This window comes from Clarias gariepinus, chromosome 11 (genome assembly GCF_024256425.1).
Source record: "Clarias gariepinus isolate MV-2021 ecotype Netherlands chromosome 11, CGAR_prim_01v2, whole genome shotgun sequence".
Taxonomy (NCBI): Eukaryota; Metazoa; Chordata; class Actinopteri; order Siluriformes; family Clariidae; genus Clarias; species Clarias gariepinus.
Window position 1 is genome coordinate 2,768,538 of NC_071110.1, and position 20,307 is coordinate 2,788,844.

The 20,307-nt window shown below is 42.7% G+C and overlaps 1 protein-coding gene across 1 annotated transcript in view; it reads right to left on the reverse strand.

Annotated features, from left to right (window-relative positions):
• Positions 1-8,064: 8,064 nt before the first annotated feature.
• LOC128533236 (E3 ubiquitin/ISG15 ligase TRIM25-like) overlaps positions 8,065-20,307 on the reverse strand; it is a 35,089-nt gene continuing 22,846 nt past the window's right edge. Inside the window, exons 4-6 of the mRNA XM_053507494.1 lie at positions 11,152-11,311; positions 8,922-8,981; positions 8,065-8,600 (exon numbers count right to left, since the gene is read on the reverse strand). Coding sequence (XP_053363469.1) covers positions 8,065-8,600; positions 8,922-8,981; positions 11,152-11,311 — 756 coding nt within the window. The remainder of the gene's footprint in view (positions 8,601-8,921; positions 8,982-11,151; positions 11,312-20,307) is intronic.

The following is a 20,307-nucleotide window of genomic DNA, read 5'->3' on the forward strand; positions in this document are numbered from 1 at the left end:
TCAAGATGAAGAATGTGCAGGCACAGTGTGTCTATCCAGAGCAGATCAGGATCCATCTGGAGGCGGGAGTGAAAACCTTCCCTACATTGATGGATGTTGCTCAACCACTATGGGAGCTGGGAATTAAAGTTTGAGTGAATGAACAAGACAGAAAAGCGAAAAATATACTGAAGGCAACAAGATGGTCAGTGCATTACTGACGGATGAGGGTCTCAAAGCTTTTCTGCAGAAGGACTGAACTCTTTAAAATATGTAGACAGTTCATGTATGTGCAGTATTAAAAGGACATTTCAGCTTCAGAACGTGATTAACCTTTGGTTAAAATGTAGAAGATTTTTTTTTGTGTGTGTGTGAGTGTGAAGATACATATGTTTATAAAGTTTTTTCTACCATTATTGTCGGGATAATAACTGACCTAATTTAAAACAGATGTTTTTTTCTGACACATTGTGGAGTGGAAATCACTTTTGGAGGCAGTCGTGTTTTAAAACAGAATGGCTGCAAGCACTCAGTGCACTTTTGATACCCCAGAGAGTCAACGCCACAACTTTCTGCCCCTTTTACAACGGGATTTGGCCTATGGGAGAAAAACCAGGCTGAATGGATGTGTGAAAGCCATGTTCATGTACATAGTTCCTGTTTTCGTTTTTGTCCAAGCTAACTACAGCCCTTTGACAACCAAAGTATTATTATTCTTTTTTTTTCTTTTCTTTTTTTTCGTATTACTGGAACATATCGGATACAAGCACATATAATAGTATAACAAGTTGAATGGAGGATGTAATTTGTGTTAGGTATAATGTGAAAGGACTGAGCACAAGGTCAGTAGTAGAAGTCACAAGGGGTAGATGGACTACCTGGGGGAATTTTATAAGGCATTTGTAAATAAATTGGTTTCAAATTTATGCAAGGTATGCAAGGTATATAATTATGTATTACATGATGAAGATTCACCACATTTATGGTCTAATGCGATCATTACTGTAATTCCTAAAAGCGGAAAGGATCCTACACCACGTATGGCTTACAGACCAATAAGCTTATTATGTCAAGATATGAAGATTTTAACTTCAATATTAGCAATCAGAAATCTAACTTTAAAATACATGGGATTTTATGACACTTTTGGTAAATGGGTAATGTTTTTTTATAAGAATCCTAAATCAAACGTTCCAGTCAATGGTTATTGTTTAGAATTTTTTAATTTAGGTAGGGGAACTCATCAGGGAGACGCAATGTCCCCGTTATTATTCGCACTTAGTATTGAACCACTAGCAGAATTAATAAGAAGTAATAGTAGAATACAGGGGATAAAAGATAAAGGAAAAAAATGTCACAAGATTGTTATATGCAGATAACATGCTTTTATTTATTTGAAACCCTCTTACTTTTATACCAGCCCTATTAGAATGCCTTGAAGATTATGGATCTGTCTCTGGATACAAAGTAAATGTAGATAAGTCTGAAGCAATAATGATATCAGGATACTGGCCATCGCATTTAGACAATGAGGTATCTTTTCTAGTCAGGGTTTTAGATACCTGTGGGTCATCCTTACGTTTATGTCATGTTTATACGCAGCAAATTGCACACGGCTTTTTGAAACTATAAAAAAAGATTTAGTTAGATGGGAAGTATTACCGCTATCTATGTTTGGAAGAGTGGAAACAGTGAAAATATACATCTTGCCAAGACTCCTCTTTCTATTTCAATCCCATTCTCTTTGGGTCAGCATTTAATAAATTAGAAAAATTGATTTCAAAATTTGTTTGGCAAAATAAAAGACCAAGAATAAGACTTAAAATACTAATGTCAAATAAAGATAAGGGGGGGGGGGGGGGGGGGTTGAACCTTTCTAATCTTAGACACTATTATTGGGCTGCTCAGCTGAGGGCTATCACTGTCACGAACTAACCGGAATGATCGGAAGACTTAGCACTTAGCAGTTAGCCCGTTGTAGCGTGGATGGTAAACCCAAACGCGGAGGTAAGCGAGTGGGCAGGATAACCACGCGATTTGGTCTAAGGACTCTCACACAAGGGGAGCAAGGGAAAAACACAAATTTAACCCGCGTCCTATAAACACACACTCGAATCGGAAAGCAGACCCAAGAAAGTGAGTACTCACGATTTGACGAACGGACAGCCTGGAACAACATGGGCGAAACTCAATGACTGAGCGGTGTGATGCGACATCTTGTCTCCTTTTATGCTTCCTGTGTTGCGACCGTACTACTTCCGGGTCCTAATGCCGGTCGCGGAGCGAGTGTGTATGACAGTACCCCCCTGTCCAGGGCCGGCTCCTGACGGCCCTGGGGTGGAGGATACCCGACGACGGTAGTCCCTGATGAGTTCGGGGTCGAGAATAAACCGGGCCGGAATCCAAGATCGTTCCTCAGGGCCGTAACCTTCCCAGTCGACTAAGTATTGGATGCCTCTGCCCCGAGGACGCGAGTCCAGGATTCGGCGTACGGTGTAAGCAGGGCCACCGTCAATGATCCGGGGAGGTGGAGCAGGGTGGGCGGGTGGAACCATGGGTGATGTGGTGAAGGGTTTCAGTTGTGATGTGTGAAATACTGGGTGGATTCGGAGCGCCGCAGGCAGCTGGAGCCGGTAGGTGACAGGGTTGATTCGGAGGTTGATGCGGTATGGACCAATAAACCTAGGTGATAATTTCTTTGTCTCGGTATGGAGATGGAGATTTTTGGTGGAGAGCCATACCTTGTCACCTACATTGTACAATCGTCCCGGGGGGTGTCGACGGCGATGTTGAGCGGTGTATCGGATGTTAGCTTGACGTATAGCTTGATTGGCTTGAGTCCAGAGCCGCCGACACCTGCGGACCAACTGTTGGGCTGACGGTACATCAACCTCCGGTTCTTGGTGTTCGAACATCGGAGGCTGGAACCCGTGACATACCTCGAACGGACTGAGATTGGTGGCGGAGTTGATGTGGAGGTTGTGCGATAACTCAGCCCATAAGAGGTAGCGAGCCCAGGAGCGCTGGCGATCGGCGACGAAGCATCTCAGATAGCGCTCCAGTTGTTGGTTGGCCCGCTCCGTCTGACCATTAGTCTGGGGATGGTACCCAGAAGATAAACTACAGGTGGTCTGGATCAGAGGGCAGAAGGCCCTCCAGAATCTGGCAGTGAATTGGGGCCCTCTGTCCGAGACGATGTCCTTGGGGAACCCATGCAGACGGACTACGTGCTCTAGTATCAGCTCCGCAGTGTTTTTGGCTGACGGGAGTCCGGTGAGGGCCACCAGGTGCACAGCTTTGGAGAAACGGTCGATGATGGTCAGGATGGTGTCTTTTCCTTCTGAGTTCGGCAGGCCCGTGATGAAATCAACGGCAATGTGCGACCAGGGCCGGCGAGGAACGGGGAGAGGCTGGAGTTCCCCCGGAGTCGGCTGGTTGGTCTCCTTTGCCCTGGCGCACACTGGGCACGCCTGGACGAACTCCTCGACGTCCCGGGTCATAGAGGGCCACCAGAAAGCGCGCTGGATGAACTGGAGTGAGCGTCGGCTGCCTGGGTGTCCAGCGAGAGGTGAGGTGTGGCCCCACTGCATGACTTCGCTCTTCATGGACGATGGCACGTAGAGACGTCCAGGCGGCACGCCTGCCGGTTCGTTCTCCGTGGCCTGCGCCTGGCGGACCCTCGTTTCCAAGTCCCAACGGAGGGGTGCGATGATCCTTGATGGAGGGAGGACAGGCGCGGGTTCCGCCCGGGTGACGTTTTCCTCATGCTGTCGGGAGAGGGCGTCTGCCTTGGTGTTTTTAGACCCCGGACGGTATGACAGATGGAAATTATAATGTTCAAAAAATAACGCCCACCGCGCCTGCCTCGGATTAAGTTGTTTGAGGTTGCGTATGGAGATAAGGTTCTGGTGATCTGTCCAGATCATGAACGGCTCACTGGCGCCCTGGAGCCAGTGACGCCATTCCTCCAGAGCCCACTTTATGGCCAGCAGTTCGCGGTCCCCTACTCCGTATCGCTGCTGAGTGGGGTCAAATTTTCTGGAGAAAAAACTACAGGGATGTAGTTTCTGATCTGGGCCTCGCTGGGAGAGAACAGCCCCAGCACCCACATCTGAGGCGTCCACCTCCACAACGAATGGTTTGTTTGCATCTGGATGGAGGAGAATGGGAGCGGTGGTGAAGAGGTGACAGAGTTTCTGGAAAGCGGATAGTGCGGTGGAGTTGAGGCTGAAAGGGCGAGATGATGGGCGGGTCATGGCGGTAAGGGGTGCGGCAACCGTACTGTAGTCCCGGATAAAGCGACGATAGAAGTTCGCAAACCCGAGAAACCGTTGAAGTTGCTTAAGGGTCTTGGGTAGGGGCCAATGACGCACAACTTCAAGTTTCTGCGGGTCCATGGCCACACCCTGGGGCGAGATGACAAAGCCCAGGAACGTGGTGGAGCGCTCGTGAAAAGCGCACTTCTCCAACTTACAGTACAGTTGATGGGCGCGCAATCTCTTTAATACCGCCCTGACGTGCTGGATATGTTCTTCCACTGTACGTGAGTAGATGAGGATGTCGTCTAGGTATGCAAATGCCCACCGCCCGAGCATGTCCCTGAGAACATCGTTAATGAAATGTTGAAAAGCGGCGGGGGCGTTGCAGAGGCCGAAGGGGATAACCAGACTTTCGTAGTGTCCCGTGGGAGTGATGAATGCCGTCTTCCACTCATCGCCCTCCCTGATGCGCACCAAGTTGTAGGCGCTCCGAAGGTCCAACTTTGTAAAAATGGTGGCACCAGAGAGAGCGTCCAGGGCAGAGTCGGTAAGAGGCAGCGGATGTCGATTCTTAATGGTGATGTTATTCAGCCCCCGATAGTCGACACATGGGCGAAGTTCACCTCCTTTCTTTTTCACAAAGAAGAACCCCGCGGCGGCGGGCGAGGCGGAGGGTCTGATGGTACCTTGACGAAGGGCGTTCGACACATATTCCTCCATCGCCTGCGTCTCGGTGGCGGAGAGGGAATAGAGATGGCCGCGGGGAGGTACGGAGCCTGGCTGAAGGTCAATCGCCAGATCGTAAGGGCGATGAGGCGGAAGGTGGGTGGCGCGTCTCTTGCAAAACACTTCCGCCAGGTCCCGGTAGGCGGGGGGAATGGCGTTGGTGTCGACGTCGGGGGCCTCGGACTCCCTAGAGCACGTCCCAGCCGGTGCTGGTATGCAAAGTTCGGAGCAGGTCGGCCCCCATTGGAGAATCCGATTCTGGGTCCAGGATATGAGAGGGTCATGCTGAAGCAGCCAGGGATGTCCGAGGATGATGGGTGGTGAGGAGATGGTGGTGAGATGGAACTGAATCTGTTCTTGATGCGTACCAATGACCAGGGTGATGGGTTGAGTCTGGGTGGTGATGGGGCTGGATGTTAGGGGTCGACCGTCCACCGAGGTGATCCGAACCGGCTGGGATAACGCCTCAAGTTTAATCCCCAATCTTTTGGCATAAGCAGAGTCAATGAAGTTACCTGCGGCACCGGAATCGATAAACGCGGTACTTCCGACTCGTTTGTGGCCAAACTGGAGATGTACTCGTACCGAGAGACGGGATGTGTTGGTGGTGATCGGGGAGAGTTGGAGATGACCCGGTGAGTTGCTCTCGTTCCTCACCGGGTCTGAGCGTTTCCCGGGCGCAAAGGGCAGATGGCTCGATGATGCGCGGTGGACCCACAGTATGCACAGAGCCCCTCCCTAAATCGTCGTTCCCGTTCTGCAGCGGTCAAGGAGGCGCGTGGGGGGGAGGCGGCGCTGCGGCTGTCGCGACGGGAGGCCGGTTAGCCGCGCTATCAACCGCCTTGCGAAGTGCCGCGTTCTCCTGCCGAAGCTCCGCCACCTCGCGGCGCAAGGCCGCGACGTCTTGGACGCTCCGGCGAAGAGTAGCGAGCTCTCCGTTTAGCTGATTAATTAGCGCGGCGTGCTGATCTACCACGTCGCAGAGGCGCGCATACCCCGCTGGGTTTACCGCTGTGGGCTCAGTCATTCTGTCACGAACTAACCGGAATGATCGGAAGACTTAGCACTTAGCAGTTAGCCCGTTGTAGCGTGGATGGTAAACCCAAACGCGGAGGTAAGCGAGTGGGCAGGATAACCACGCGATTTGGTCTAAGGACTCTCACACAAGGGGAGCAAGGGAAAAACACAAATTTAACCCGCGTCCTATAAACACACACTCGAATCGGAAAGCAGACCCAAGAAAGTGAGTACTCACGATTTGACGAACGGACAGCCTGGAACAACATGGGCGAAACTCAATGACTGAGCGGTGTGATGCGACATCTTGTCTCCCTTTATGCTTCCTGTGTTGCGACCGTACTACTTCCGGGTCCTAATGCCGGTCGCGGAGCGAGTGTGTATGACAATCACTGCTTGGCTTGGTGTTAATAAGGAAGCAGAATGGGTCAGTATTGAACAAAATTCACTTCCTGAAGTATCTCTGAAAGTCCTGCCATTTATAGATTGGCAAGCACAAAAGGGAGTAAAAAAAACAAATAAATGGATAAAACACACTGTAAAAATTTGGTCAACAGTACAAAAAACATTTGGAGGAACAATAGCCTTATTACGTGCAATACCAATTAAAGATAACCCAGATTTTCTACCATCTATAAGGGATAGTGTCTTCAGCAGATGGGAAGAGAGTTGATTAAACATAATTAATTAACTTTTTGATGGTGAGACCTTAATATCCTTTTCTCAATTATCCAGCAGATTTACACTGAAATCGAATGATTTCTTTAGATATTTACAACTACGACACTATTTCACAAACCATAAACAATAGGATATAATTAAAAAATCTTCAACAAATATTAAAAAATATTTTATAGGTATTATTGAACATGGTCCTATTAAAAATCATGTAGCCCATATATACAGAAAATTAATGCAGAATAAATTTGATGACTCCCACTATATCAAAAGAAATTGGGAGTTAAACATCATAATAGAGGATCAGATGTGGGAAAAAATATTTACCAGTTGTCATAAGGGTATAAGTAGTCAAATATGGAAGGAGTTTGACTGGAAGATGAGGTTCTTTAGAGTTTATTATTATTATTACCATTAGTGGTCACCAAATTGAATAGTGCTTTACAATTATCATTTACATTTGGCAGACGCTCTTATCCAGAGCGACTTACATTTTTATCTCATTTTACATCTGAGCAGTTGAGGGTTAAGGGCCGCGCTCAAGGGCCCAAGAGTGGCAACTTGGTGGTTGTGGGGTTTGAACCTGGGATCTTCTGAACCGTAGTCCAATGCCTTAACCACGGAATGTCTCAAAAGAAAAGATCTCCAACAAGTGTACTGGCGGGAAGTTAAAAGAGAGAGTAGTAAAGTTTTAGGATATGACGTACCAATGCGCCCAGTATTTTTTCTGCTTGATGGTTTCCCCCCTGAACAGTTCAGTAAGTCTCACCTTTTCGTACTACATATATTATTAACAACAGCTAGAAAGATAATTACAGTGAACTGGATGAAGACCCACCAATCTACTTTGACAGAATGGACACAGACTGAATCAGATATATATATTTAAGAAAATGACTGCAAATTTGCAGTTGAAATCAGACTTTTTCCAACAGACCTTGGCATTAATCGAAACATATTTACTTGATCTTTGAAATGTTGTCAAGGGCTTTGTCGTAGGTATTATGTTTATATTAAAGTTTGATTATTTATTTATTAACCTTTTTTTAATGTATTATTTTTTTTTAATTGTTATTATTTATTGATTAATTTTATAATTTGTTTATTTTTCTGTGAATGTAAACATCTTAAGTAAATGTTGTGTATACTATATGTTAAAAAGTTATAAAATAAAAACACAGTAAAAAAAATAAATAATTATTTGCCAAAGTCAAAACTGAATTTTTGTAATAGTGCATGCAGGTAAATTTTTGATAATGTTTGATAACATTCCATACTTTTTAGAAACATCCTATATTCTGCCTTAAAATATTACTTTTGTAATGTAAAGAAATGAATAATAGTGTTACAGTTTTTGTTCACAGCTAAAACTGTAACACAGTTTACACACTTGTAAACCCTTTAACTATGATTTTAATTTTGAGTCATATAACCTCACTGTTGCGTTATTATGCCATATACTAAACCCAGCGTACAGAGGCTGAGTGAATGTGGTGTGGACTCTGTGGATGAGCCTCATCGTGTCAGAGACGCTGTAGAAGGCCAGAGTTCCTGCACTGTGATCCACATACACTCCTATTCTGGAGGAAACTGGAGCCTGGAGATCAGTCTTGATGCTGTTGTGCCGGAAAGAGACAGAGGAAGAAAAACACTCCAGACTCCAGGAATGACTGTTGCGTCCAAACACACACTCATCACCCTGTCCTTTCCTGCTGATCTCTTTATATGAGACTGATATGTACACATCACCGCTCCACTCCACCTCCCAGTAACGGCGTCCACACACACTCTCCTTACACAACACCTGAGGCCAGGAGTCAAATCTCTCTGCATGATCAGAGTATCCCTGTCGTGTCTTACTGCGTGTCACTGATCTGTTCTCCTCAGACAGAATAAAGGCAGGATGTGCTGTGTTGGGATCCAGAGTCAGAGATCTAAAATCTAAAAACAAAACAAAAAAATATCCACAGGTTAGCGGGTAATCTCATGATACTGTATGTAATCAGTGTGTGAGACAAGTCTGTTTTCCTGTTCCCCTATTCTATATGAGATATTTTACATATGAAACAGTCACACTACACAACAGTCACACTATACAACACTACACCACACTACATGTACAGTGTTCAGTTACAAATATATCAAATTTAGATATTAAACAGAGATGTTTAAATATTACCCAACAACAGTTATCAGTTAAATACTGATCACATTTTGTGTGTGTGTGTGGTGTGTGTGTGTGTACACGAGTTTTATACTTACACTGCAGAAAATCAGTTTTTCTTTTCAGTTGTGGATTTAATATCTGAAATAATTCTTCAGCTGTGGAAATAAAATAGAAACTAAAACATAAAAACAGCATCCAGCCTTGTTTCAGATAGACACATCAGTTGGTGGGTCAACATGCCCAGACTTAAAATTAAGTTATTAACTACAATTTTTTTTAATGGTTCCTAAGATTATTTTGTGGATTAATGCTTAAATTCCATTTACATAATTTATCTGGTAAATTTATCTTGATGTTTAGTGGGGGAAATAATTATTTGATCCAATGCAGATTTTGTAAGTTTGCCCCCTTACAAAGAACTATAGAAATTAAGGGTCAATAGTTTTTTATTTTACCCAAGATTTATTTTAAAGGATAGAGACAGAATATCAATCAAAAATTCAGAAAAAAATACATTATATAAATGTTATAAATTGAGTTGGATAAGTATTTAATTTCCTACCAACAAACAATACAGTAATTCTGGCCCCATAGATTGGTTTTGTGCTTGTGTGGTATACAGATTAATTTAAGAGGGTGCTCCTAACAACAACTCCTTATGTGTATAAAGGCCAGTTCCACCAACATCACCATGGGCAAGACCAAGGAGCTGTCAAAGGACATCATGGACAAGATTTAGACCCAAACAATGCTGGAAAGGGCTACAAGACCATCAGCAAGAAGCGTGGTGAGGAGACAACTATTGGAGCAATTATTTGCAAATGTAAGAAATATAAATTACCATCAATTGCCTTTATTCTGGATCTCCATGCAAGAGTTCAGCTCATAGTGTATGGATAATCATGTAAAACTTGAGGGATCAGCCCACAACTAATAGGAGGAGCTTGTAAATGATCTCAAGGCAGTTGGGATCACAATTACCAAATAAACCATTGGTAACACAATACGCCACCATAGATCCTGCAGCCCAGCAAGGTCCCAGTCCTCGCTGTTTTTGGAGAAAGAAAAATGCTGACTATGACCTACAGTAAGAACACCATCCCTACAGTGTAGTACGGAGCTGGAAACATTGTGCTTTGGGGCTGTTTCTCTGCTAAAGGTAAAAGCTGACTTTACGGGCCAATGGACAGTGCCATGTATTGTTAAAGAGAACCTCCTTCTCTCAGTCAGAATCCTGACGATGGATCATGGATAGGTTTTCCGTCATGACAATTATTCAAAACATACTACCATAGCAACAAAGGAGTGGCTCAAGAAGAAGAACATTAGGCATTTGCTATGCTTGCCAACAAGGGTTTCTCCACCATCTACTAAGTCCTGTTTTGCTTGGGGAACTTATCTTACTAATTGAAATGCAATTTTTTGTTGATCTTCTGTCTCTATCTCTATAGTCTATTCCCATCTCTGTGTGCATGGAGTTTGCATGTTCTGCCCGTGCTTGGTGGGTTTCCTCCCACAGTCCAAAGACTTGCAAATTAGGCTAATTGGTGTTTACAAAATACCTCTAGTGTGTGTGTGTGTGTGTGTGTCCAGCAAAGAATTGGTACCCTGTGTACCCTGCCTCATGCCCTAGCCTCCAGGGATAGCTCCAGGCCCCACATGACCCTGAATACAGGATAAAGCGGTATGGACCATGAGTAAATGAGTGAGTATATGCAGTCTTCTTAGGTCCCTTTTAGTTTAAAAAGAGCTGGAGGGGTAAAATTTTTTGAAGTTTAAATTTAAAAGAAAATTGGAAAGAAAATTTACCTATTTTTTTTATTTATTACAGAAACAGGTCTCTACACAAGGTTGGAAAAGCACAGGTACCACCAGAGTGCTACACCCATGTAGGATAATAATGAGATGCAACAGGAACATGGCTGTATCATGTAAGTTTTTGTAGTCAAATAAATTAAATTGGTAGGTTATGGATCGTTTAATGTGAAAAGTTTGCCAAGATAACCACCTCACAGGTGCTACAGTAGCTAAGTATCACAAATTACAAATGTAATTTTACCATGACAGAGAAAACCCATCTTAATCTGTGAGAGATTTTTTGAGTAGATTGGAGCATTGGATAAGGAATTAAACCTAAAAGCTTTTAAGGTTGTTCTCATAAATTTGCAACTTTAAACTTCTGCATTTTCAACATTAAAATTTCCCCCTTCCATCTATTTCTTTAACCTACAATGGTCCTAATATGGTCCTACTGTAATATGCTTTTGTATGTTCCTGCTTCCTTTTCACACCAATGTGATGCAGAACAAAAGTTTCCTTGTTTACCATGTGGATAAATTTTGTTGAATTCCTCCTCACAGGTTTCCTCAACTTGTTTTTTCAGATCTGAGAGAGATTTCTTGATGCCATCAAATGAAAGATGTTGATTGACAGTCAAGCTGGGTGAGTCCTTACATCTAGGAGAAGCACAGCGAGATGGGAAACTCTGGAGAGAAGAAACACAACATGTACACATGTATATGTAAGAAGAAGAAAAGGAGTATAGGAGAGGACTGAATGAATCTCAGACCGACACACTTGTGATTTCAGACAGGAACAATTACACATGGCACCCTTGAGTTGCCAGTGATCCTAACGCTTTCTGGACCTGTCTCTCACATCCTGCTTCTTGTTGGAGATCTCATCACATAGAGGGCTTTGGCTCTCTGCTGGTTCTATGTAGTCTGCTTGGGATTTATGTGGTGACTTGAGATTGTTCCACTTAACTCTAAAGATAGTCTGATGACCTGTGACTGCAGACGCTCAATAGTTTAGGGCATAAATAATAACAAACAGTTTTGAACCTGAGCCCTAAAAATAACAAAAAAAAAAAAAGTGTGCTCTATATCACCTTAACCACCTTCACCTTGAACTTCCAGACTCCTAACACACACTATGAACGCAGAACAATCCATGCTATCTGATATTACCAAAATAAGGACTGGTTCCCTTTTGAGTCTGGTTCCTATCAATGTTTCTTCCTATTGTCATCTTATGTAGTTTTTGCTCATCACTGTCAGTAGCGGCATTACCATTAGGAAAACGTAGGCAAGCTCTCAAGTTGCTGAAGTGTTTTAGTCACCGCCGCCCAAACACACACTACAATGGTACATCCCACGTGACGAAAACAACGTTTTTCATTGCAGTTTAAGTAGAGGAGTGGGGGACATACATCTACAACCATGAAATAAAGTTACTCATGTGATGCAGAAAAATGGGAAAAAAACAGGAGAACAGACAATTAATGGGATTTTTAGCAAAGGTAACAGTACTAACTAACTGTTAGAGTACTAACAACCATAATACTGCTAATTACAACACAGTTGGTCAAGACATTGCTGCTGTTACTAGAAACACAAGTAGTGTTGATGAGCTAATTTTGCTACCACCAGTAACACGTTACCAAAGCGATGCAGCTGCTACTTCATTCTCAGAGCCTTTTTTTTGTTGTTGAATTTTGTTAAAGATTGGTAAAGATTCACTAATAGTAACTACTACAGTGGAACCTCAGATTATGAGCATAATTCGTTCCGGAAGCAGACTTGTATTCCGAAACACTCATAAATCAAAGCACGTTTTCTTATAAGAAATAATGGAAATTAAAATAATTCGTTCCACAGCCCAAAAAAACTCTGGAGAGAAGAAACACAACATGTACACATGTATATGTAAGAAGAAGAAAAGGAGTATAGGAGAGGACTGAATGAATCTCAGACCGACACACTTGTGATTTCAGACAGGAACAATTACACATGGCACCCTTGAGTTGCCAGTGATCCTAACGCTTTCTGGACCTGTCTCTCACATCCTGCTTCTTGTTGGAGATCTCATCACATAGAGGGCTTTGGCTCTCTGCTGGTTCTATGTAGTCTGCTTGGGATTTATGTGGTGACTTGAGATTGTTCCACTTAACTCTAAAGATAGTCTGATGACCTGTGACTGCAGACGCTCAATAGTTTAGGGCATAAATAATAACAAACAGTTTTGAACCTGAGCCCTAAAAATAACAAAAAAAAAAAAAGTGTGCTCTATATCACCTTAACCACCTTCACCTTGAACTTCCAGACTCCTAACACACACTATGAACGCAGAACAATCCATGCTATCTGATATTACCAAAATAAGGACTGGTTCCCTTTTGAGTCTGGTTCCTATCAATGTTTCTTCCTATTGTCATCTTATGTAGTTTTTGCTCATCACTGTCAGTAGCGGCATTACCATTAGGAAAACGTAGGCAAGCTCTCAAGTTGCTGAAGTGTTTTAGTCACCGCCGCCCAAACACACACTACAATGGTACATCCCACGTGACGAAAACAACGTTTTTCATTGCAGTTTAAGTAGAGGAGTGGGGGACATACATCTACAACCATGAAATAAAGTTACTCATGTGATGCAGAAAAATGGGAAAAAAACAGGAGAACAGACAATTAATGGGATTTTTAGCAAAGGTAACAGTACTAACTAACTGTTAGAGTACTAACAACCATAATACTGCTAATTACAACACAGTTGGTCAAGACATTGCTGCTGTTACTAGAAACACAAGTAGTGTTGATGAGCTAATTTTGCTACCACCAGTAACACGTTACCAAAGCGATGCAGCTGCTACTTCATTCTCAGAGCCTTTTTTTGGTTGTTGAATTTTGTTAAAGATTGGTAAAGATTCACTAATAGTAACTACTACAGTGGAACCTCAGATTATGAGCATAATTCGTTCCGGAAGCAGACTTGTATTCCGAAACACTCATAAATCAAAGCACGTTTTCTTATAAGAAATAATGGAAATTAAAATAATTCGTTCCACAGCCCAAAAAAATAAATACATAAAAATAATAAACACAAAATTTAAAGTAAAAATAAAACAAATTAACCTGAACGTTACCTTAAAAAAAAAGTAAAAATAAATCTTGACAGATAAGTGTTTCCATTTATGAGCACAGGCGCTATCTGTGTGTTTTTCTCTCTCCTGCGCTGCTGAGTGTGTGTTATGTGTGTGCGTGCGTGTAATTTGACACCGTGCCTGTTGTGTGTAAATGAAGCACACACACACACACACACACACACACACACACAGATGTTGATTATACCAGTAAGAGACGAGCACCAAGACCCAGCAGGGGAGATGAATACCCGCAGCGCAAGAGAGAGAAAAACCGTTGACTCAGTTGTGACCACGTGATGCTCGGGCATCAAATCAAGAAGCGCATGCATGATACATGATACTCGGTGCACGTAAACCAAGACAATGCTCGTTTTCCAAGTCAAAATTGATTAAACAACATGTTCCAGATAAATAACCCAGCAAAATCCTGCAGAGCACCAAAACTGGAAACAGTGAAAGGAGAAAGATTATGGTAGTGACAGAATTTAGGAACACAATTCACAGTTGCTTCATGTGAGAGACGTTTCTCATCTCTGAAACTTACCTCAGGTCGACAATGTCACAAGCGAGGCTGTCTGCACTTGGTATTTTTTGTACTGAACATAAAGTCAAAAAATCAGTTGATATGGAGTCAGTAATAAAGTTTGCTGAAGCCAAAGCTCACAAGGTCAGATTTTAGTATCTTGACCTACACTATTACCTCTGCCCATGCACAAAATAACACTAATTACTTAAAATATTATTTTATTTTAATTAAAATAATTTTCATACACCCCAAGATTCCTACAGTATGTTTTTTCCACACATTTTCCACACAGCTCATTTGATGAAGGAAGAGTAAGCTATTTTAAAAAAGTAAACAATATCCAAAAACCAGGGAAAAAGGATAAAAGCTGAAAAAATATAGTGCCAAAAGAGAAGGAAAGACATGGAAGTAATAAAAGAAAAGTGAAGAGTAAGACCAATACAAAGTTCTAGACATCTGAATAAGGTTGCTGTGAGATGACGAGTGAAGAAAAGGTGGCAAAAACTGAAGGACCCCATACCCATGTTTACCTTAAACCCCCAAATTTCTCAGCTTGCTCACTGGGGACAAACTAATAATTATAATGTATAGATGGTTCCTTACACTTTTCAAATTCATTTCCTTTATTTGATTCTACAAAGCCATTTCACGACATTGACCATTGCTAAAAGTGGTAAATAATACTATTTAACTTAATAGAATTATTGTTGCTAAAATTAGTTTTTAGGAGGAAACTTTGAGGAACAGCACCTTCTGTAGATCAGACAGTTGTCATGAAATGGGTGTTGTTGGGCTGATGTTACTGCCATGGGCTTAAATGGGCAGGCATAGGCGCAGAGAGGATAATAAATAAGATTCTTTATTTACAAAACATAAAACATAGAATAAAAACTAAACAGGGGGACAAGGGCTCTTTAGCGGGACAGAAAACACATGGAGCTGTAGCTAAACAGACAAGACAGGACTAGAGTCAAGACGAAACGGGGCACAAGACAAGACTAGAATCAAGACGGGACTGGGTACAAGACAAAACTATCAAATATTATATTAGAACATAAATTCGTAGGTTTATTAATATCAAATATGATATTACTATTATAATAAACCCGAGGCACGAGACAGCTGTCAAGACCATTAATACAAATTCTTGTATAATGTTTTGTAACACATTTATTTCTCAGGGATTTGTCATGAATATGCAAATAAATATTTATATATGATAAAAATAAAAAAAATTTATAATGATAAATTGAACAAAACTAATTTTATTATAACAAACAATATAAAAGTATATACAGTGGTGTGAAAAACTATTTGCCCCCTTCCTGATTTCTTATTCTTTTGCATGTTTGTTACACAAAATGTTTCTGATCATCAAACACATTTAACTATTAGTCAAAGATAACACAAGTTAACACAAAATGCAGTTGTTAAATGATGGTTTTTATTATTTAGGGAGAAAAAAAATCCAAACCTACATGGCCCTGTGTGAAAAAGTAATTGCCCCCTGAACCTAACAACTGGTTGGGCCACCCTTAGCAGCAATAACTGCAATCAAGTGTTTGCGATAACTTGCTACGAGTCTTTTACAGCGCTCTGGAGAAATTCTGCCCACTAACCTTTTTAAAATTGTTGTAATTCAGCTTTATTTGAGGGTTTTCTAGCATGAACCGCCTTTTTAAGGTCATGCCACAACATCTCAATAGGATTCAGGTCAGGACTTTGACTAGGCCACTCCAAAATCTTCATTTTGTTTTTCTTCAGCCATTCAGAGGGGGATTTGCTGGTGTGTTTTGGGTCATTGTCCTGCTGCAGCACCCAAGATCGTTTCAGCTTGAGTTGACGAACAGATGGCCGGACATTCTCCTTCAGGATTTTTTGGTAGACAGTAGAATTCATGGTTCCATCTATCACAGCAAGCCTTCCAGGTCCTGAAGCAGTAAAACAACTCCAGACCATCACACCACCACCACCATATTTTACTGTTGGTATGATGTTCTTTTTCTGAAATGCTGTGTTACGTTTACGCCAGATGTAACGGGACACACACCTTCCAAAAAGTTCAACTTTTGTCTCGTCGGTCCACAAGGTATTTTCCCAAAAATCTTGGCAATCATTGAGATGTTTTTTAGCAAAATTGAGACAAGCCTTAATGTTCTTTTTGCTTAAAAGTGGTTTGCACAGGCAAGTGAGGCCTGCAGTTCTTTAGATGTTGTCCTGGGGTCTTTTGTGGCCTCTCGGATGAGTTGTCTCTGCGCTTTTGGGGTAATTTTGGTCGGCCAGCCACTCCTGGGAAGGGTCACCACTGTTCCATGTTTTTGCCATTTGTGGATAATGGCTCTCACTGTGGTTCGCTGGAGTCCCAAAGCTTTAGAAATGGCTTTATAACCTTTACCAGACTGATAGATCTCAATTACTTTTGTTCTCATTTGTTCCTGAATTCCTTTGGATCTTGGCATGATGTCTAGCTTTTGAGGTGCTTTTGGTCTACTTCTCTGTGTCAGGTAGCTCCTATTTAAGTGATTTCTTGATTGAAACAGGTGTGGCAGTAATCAGGCCTGGGGGTGACTACAGAAATTGAACTCAGGTGTGATAAACCACAGTTAAGTTATTTTTTAACAAGGGGGGGAATCACTTTTTCACACAGGGGGGCCATGTAGGTTTGGATTTTTTATTCGCCCTAAATAATAAAAACCATCATTTAAAAACTGCATTTGTGTTCAATTATATTATCTTTGACTAATAGTTAACGGTTTTTGATGAGCAGAAACATTTAGGTGTAACAAACATGCAAAATAATAAAAAATCAGGAAGGGGGCAAATAGTTTTTCACACCACTGTATGTTGTATTTTAAAAAAATATTAATATTTCTATTTTTTTTATATACAACATATTTATTTTATTGTCTCATGTAATTTGTAATTTGTAAACCATTAACCTATGAATTTATGTTCTAATAAAATATTTAATAGTGTCACGAACTAACCGGGATGATCGGAAGACTTAGCGCTAGCGGTTAGCCCTTTGTAGCGTGGATGGTAAACCCAAACGCGGAAGTAAGCGAGTAGGCAGGATAACCATGCGATTTTGTCTCCTTTTATGCTTCCTGTTTTACGACCGTACTACTTCCGGGTCCTAGTGCTGGTCGCGGAACGGGTGTGTGTGACAGTACCCCCCTGTCCAGAACCGACTCCCGACGGTCCCGGGGTGGAGGATACCCGACGACGGTAGTCCCTGATGAGCTCGAGGTCATCGTCGAGGATGAACCGGGCTGGAACCCAAGATCGCTCCTCCGGACCGTAGCCCTCCCAGTCAACCAGGTACTGGGTGCCCCGGCCCCTAGATGATTCGGGGAGGAGGAGCTGGGGGGGAGGATGGAGGCATAGGTGAAGTGGTAAAGGGTTTCAGTTGTGAGGTGTGAAAAACCGGATGGATTCGGAGCGCCGCAGGCAGCTGGAGCCGGTAGGTGACTACATTTCGTACTGTGGTGTCTTCTCTCTCGGCTTTTTTCCGAGCTCCGCCAGACTGACCAATTTTTCTACTTTTTCGTTCCCTTACAAAGAGTAAACATATAACAGATAAGTATTTCATACTACCTTATAATATATTCACTCGAAACGCGTGTTATATCGTTTTGGTATAAGTTTATTTCGTATAAGTTTTAATTGTTTTGCAGCACACCGCTTCTAGCCGGCTTTCCATTAGCATCGCTAGCCCGTTAGCCCGGCTATCACAAGTTTGTTTACGCTCTTTCGCACCGGTTATTTCTATTTTTAGACACCATGTCGGTTGTGTCTCTGCCTCTGTGTGCAGGTGAGGAGACACTGGAGCTGCAGTCGGTGGACTTTGTGATGGAGGCCGTGGAGAAGCTGATCCGCGACCTACAGGTGAAGCTGGCCCGGCTACAGCAGCGGAAAGCCACGCTGGAATCGTCATGGACCGACGCTCACCTGTCCCAGGTAAATTCTCGGCATGAAAATTCTCCGACAACCTCTACCCCGCGTGCTTCTCTGCCCAGGTCCAACGCACCGAGGACGCAGCCCACCCAGGTTTTCTTCACCCCGGCGCCGGGATACCACGAGGCCTGGATACTGCAGCAGCGGAAGACACGCGCCAAGCCCCGGGCGAGGACCTCGCCTCCTCCGCCACCACCAGTCTTCGAGATCTCAACCCGAAACCGCTTCGCTCCTCTCCACGAGACGGCACACGACGCGTTGGTCATCGGAGACTCCATCGTCCGGCACGTGCGTGCTACCACGGCTAAAGGTAAGGCGTACACTCTCTGTTTACCTGGTGCACGTGTTCTTAATGTTGCTGCACAGGTGCCTGCGGCCCTGAGGAAGAACATTCGAGCTGTGGTTCTTCATGCTGTCACGAACGACATCAGGCTGAGGCAGACGGAGATCCTTAAGAAGGACTTCAGGAGCCTGGTTGAGAAGGTCCGCAGCACATCACCCACGACAAAGATCGTCGTATCTGGACCACTTCCGACATTTCAGAGAGGAATCGAGAGGTTCAGTAGATTATTTGCCTTTAATGAATGGTTACAATCTTGGTGTCAACAACAGAGATTACCCTTTGTTGATAACTGGAATGTTTTCTGGGAGCGTCCTAGGCTCTACCACACTGATGGCCTGCACCCTAGCAGAGCTGGAGCAGCGGTCCTCTCTGACAACATCTCCAGGACATTACGAACCATCTGACTGGCGGTAAGTCATACCTCAGATTCTTTAGATATCAGCCACAATACAACCCACCATACTAATAGACGCACACACATAGCTTGTACTATAGAAACTGTGTTTGTTCCCCGAATAGTGAGAAAAAAGAATAAATTCGTTAAATCCAGCCGAAACAATCTGGTAACCATTAAACCAGAAAAAGGCCATATAAGTAATCGAAGTCTACCTCTAAAGTTTGGACTTCTCAACATAAGATCCCTTGCGCCTAAAGCACTTATTGTTAATGAAATGGTATCAGATTATTGCCTTGACGCACTCTGCCTCACTGAAACCTGGCTTAAACCAAATGAATATATTGGTCTGAATGAGTCTATTCCGTCAGGATATTTTTATAAGCATGAGCCCCATCTAACTGGTCGCGGTGGTGGTGTCGCCACTATCTACAAAGATGTACTCACTGTTACTCAGAAAATAAGGCCCAGGTTTAATGAATTTGAAGTGCTCGTCATTAATGTTGCACTTAATGAAATACATAATAAACCCACGCTATATTTTACTCTGGCCACCGTGTACAGACCCCCAGGGCCATATGCCGATTTTCTTAAAGAATTTGGACATCTGCTATCAGACCTAATTGTTAATTCTGACAAAGTGTTGATAGTAGGTGACTTTAACATTCATGTAGATGATGCTAACGACACTTTAGCCCTCGCAGTTATGGACTTACTAAATTCCTTTGGGGTTAAACAAAATATAAATGGATCAACTCACCGCTGTAATCATACACTAGATTTAAATATAACTCATGGTAAAGATGTCTCTAATATAGAGATTTCACCTCAAAGTGATGATGTCACAGATCATCACCTCCTGATATATACTCTACCCGTAGAACAGATTAGCTGTGTTTCTCCCTGTTATCGATTTGTTAGAAATATGAATCCGACTACTAAAGACAGATTCACAAGTTATCTGCCGGATCTGTCCCAAATTCTTATTAGACCCCTAAATGCAGACGATTTTGATGAAGTGACTAGCAGCATGGGTACTATTTTTACCAGTACATTAGACACTGTTGCTCCCATCAGATTAAAAAAAGTCAGAGATAAAACACTTGCTCCTTGGTACAATAGTCATACTCGCGCCCTAAAGAGAGCAACCCGTAACATTGAGCGAAAATGGAGAAAAACTAAATTAGAAGTTTTTAGAATTGCGTTTAAAGACAGTATGTGCAGCTATAGACGGGCTCTAAAAACCGCTAGGACCGAGCATCTTAGCCAACTGATAGCAAGAAACCAAAACAATCTCAAGTTTTTATTTAGTACAGTAGCCCGCCTAACAAAACCTAAGA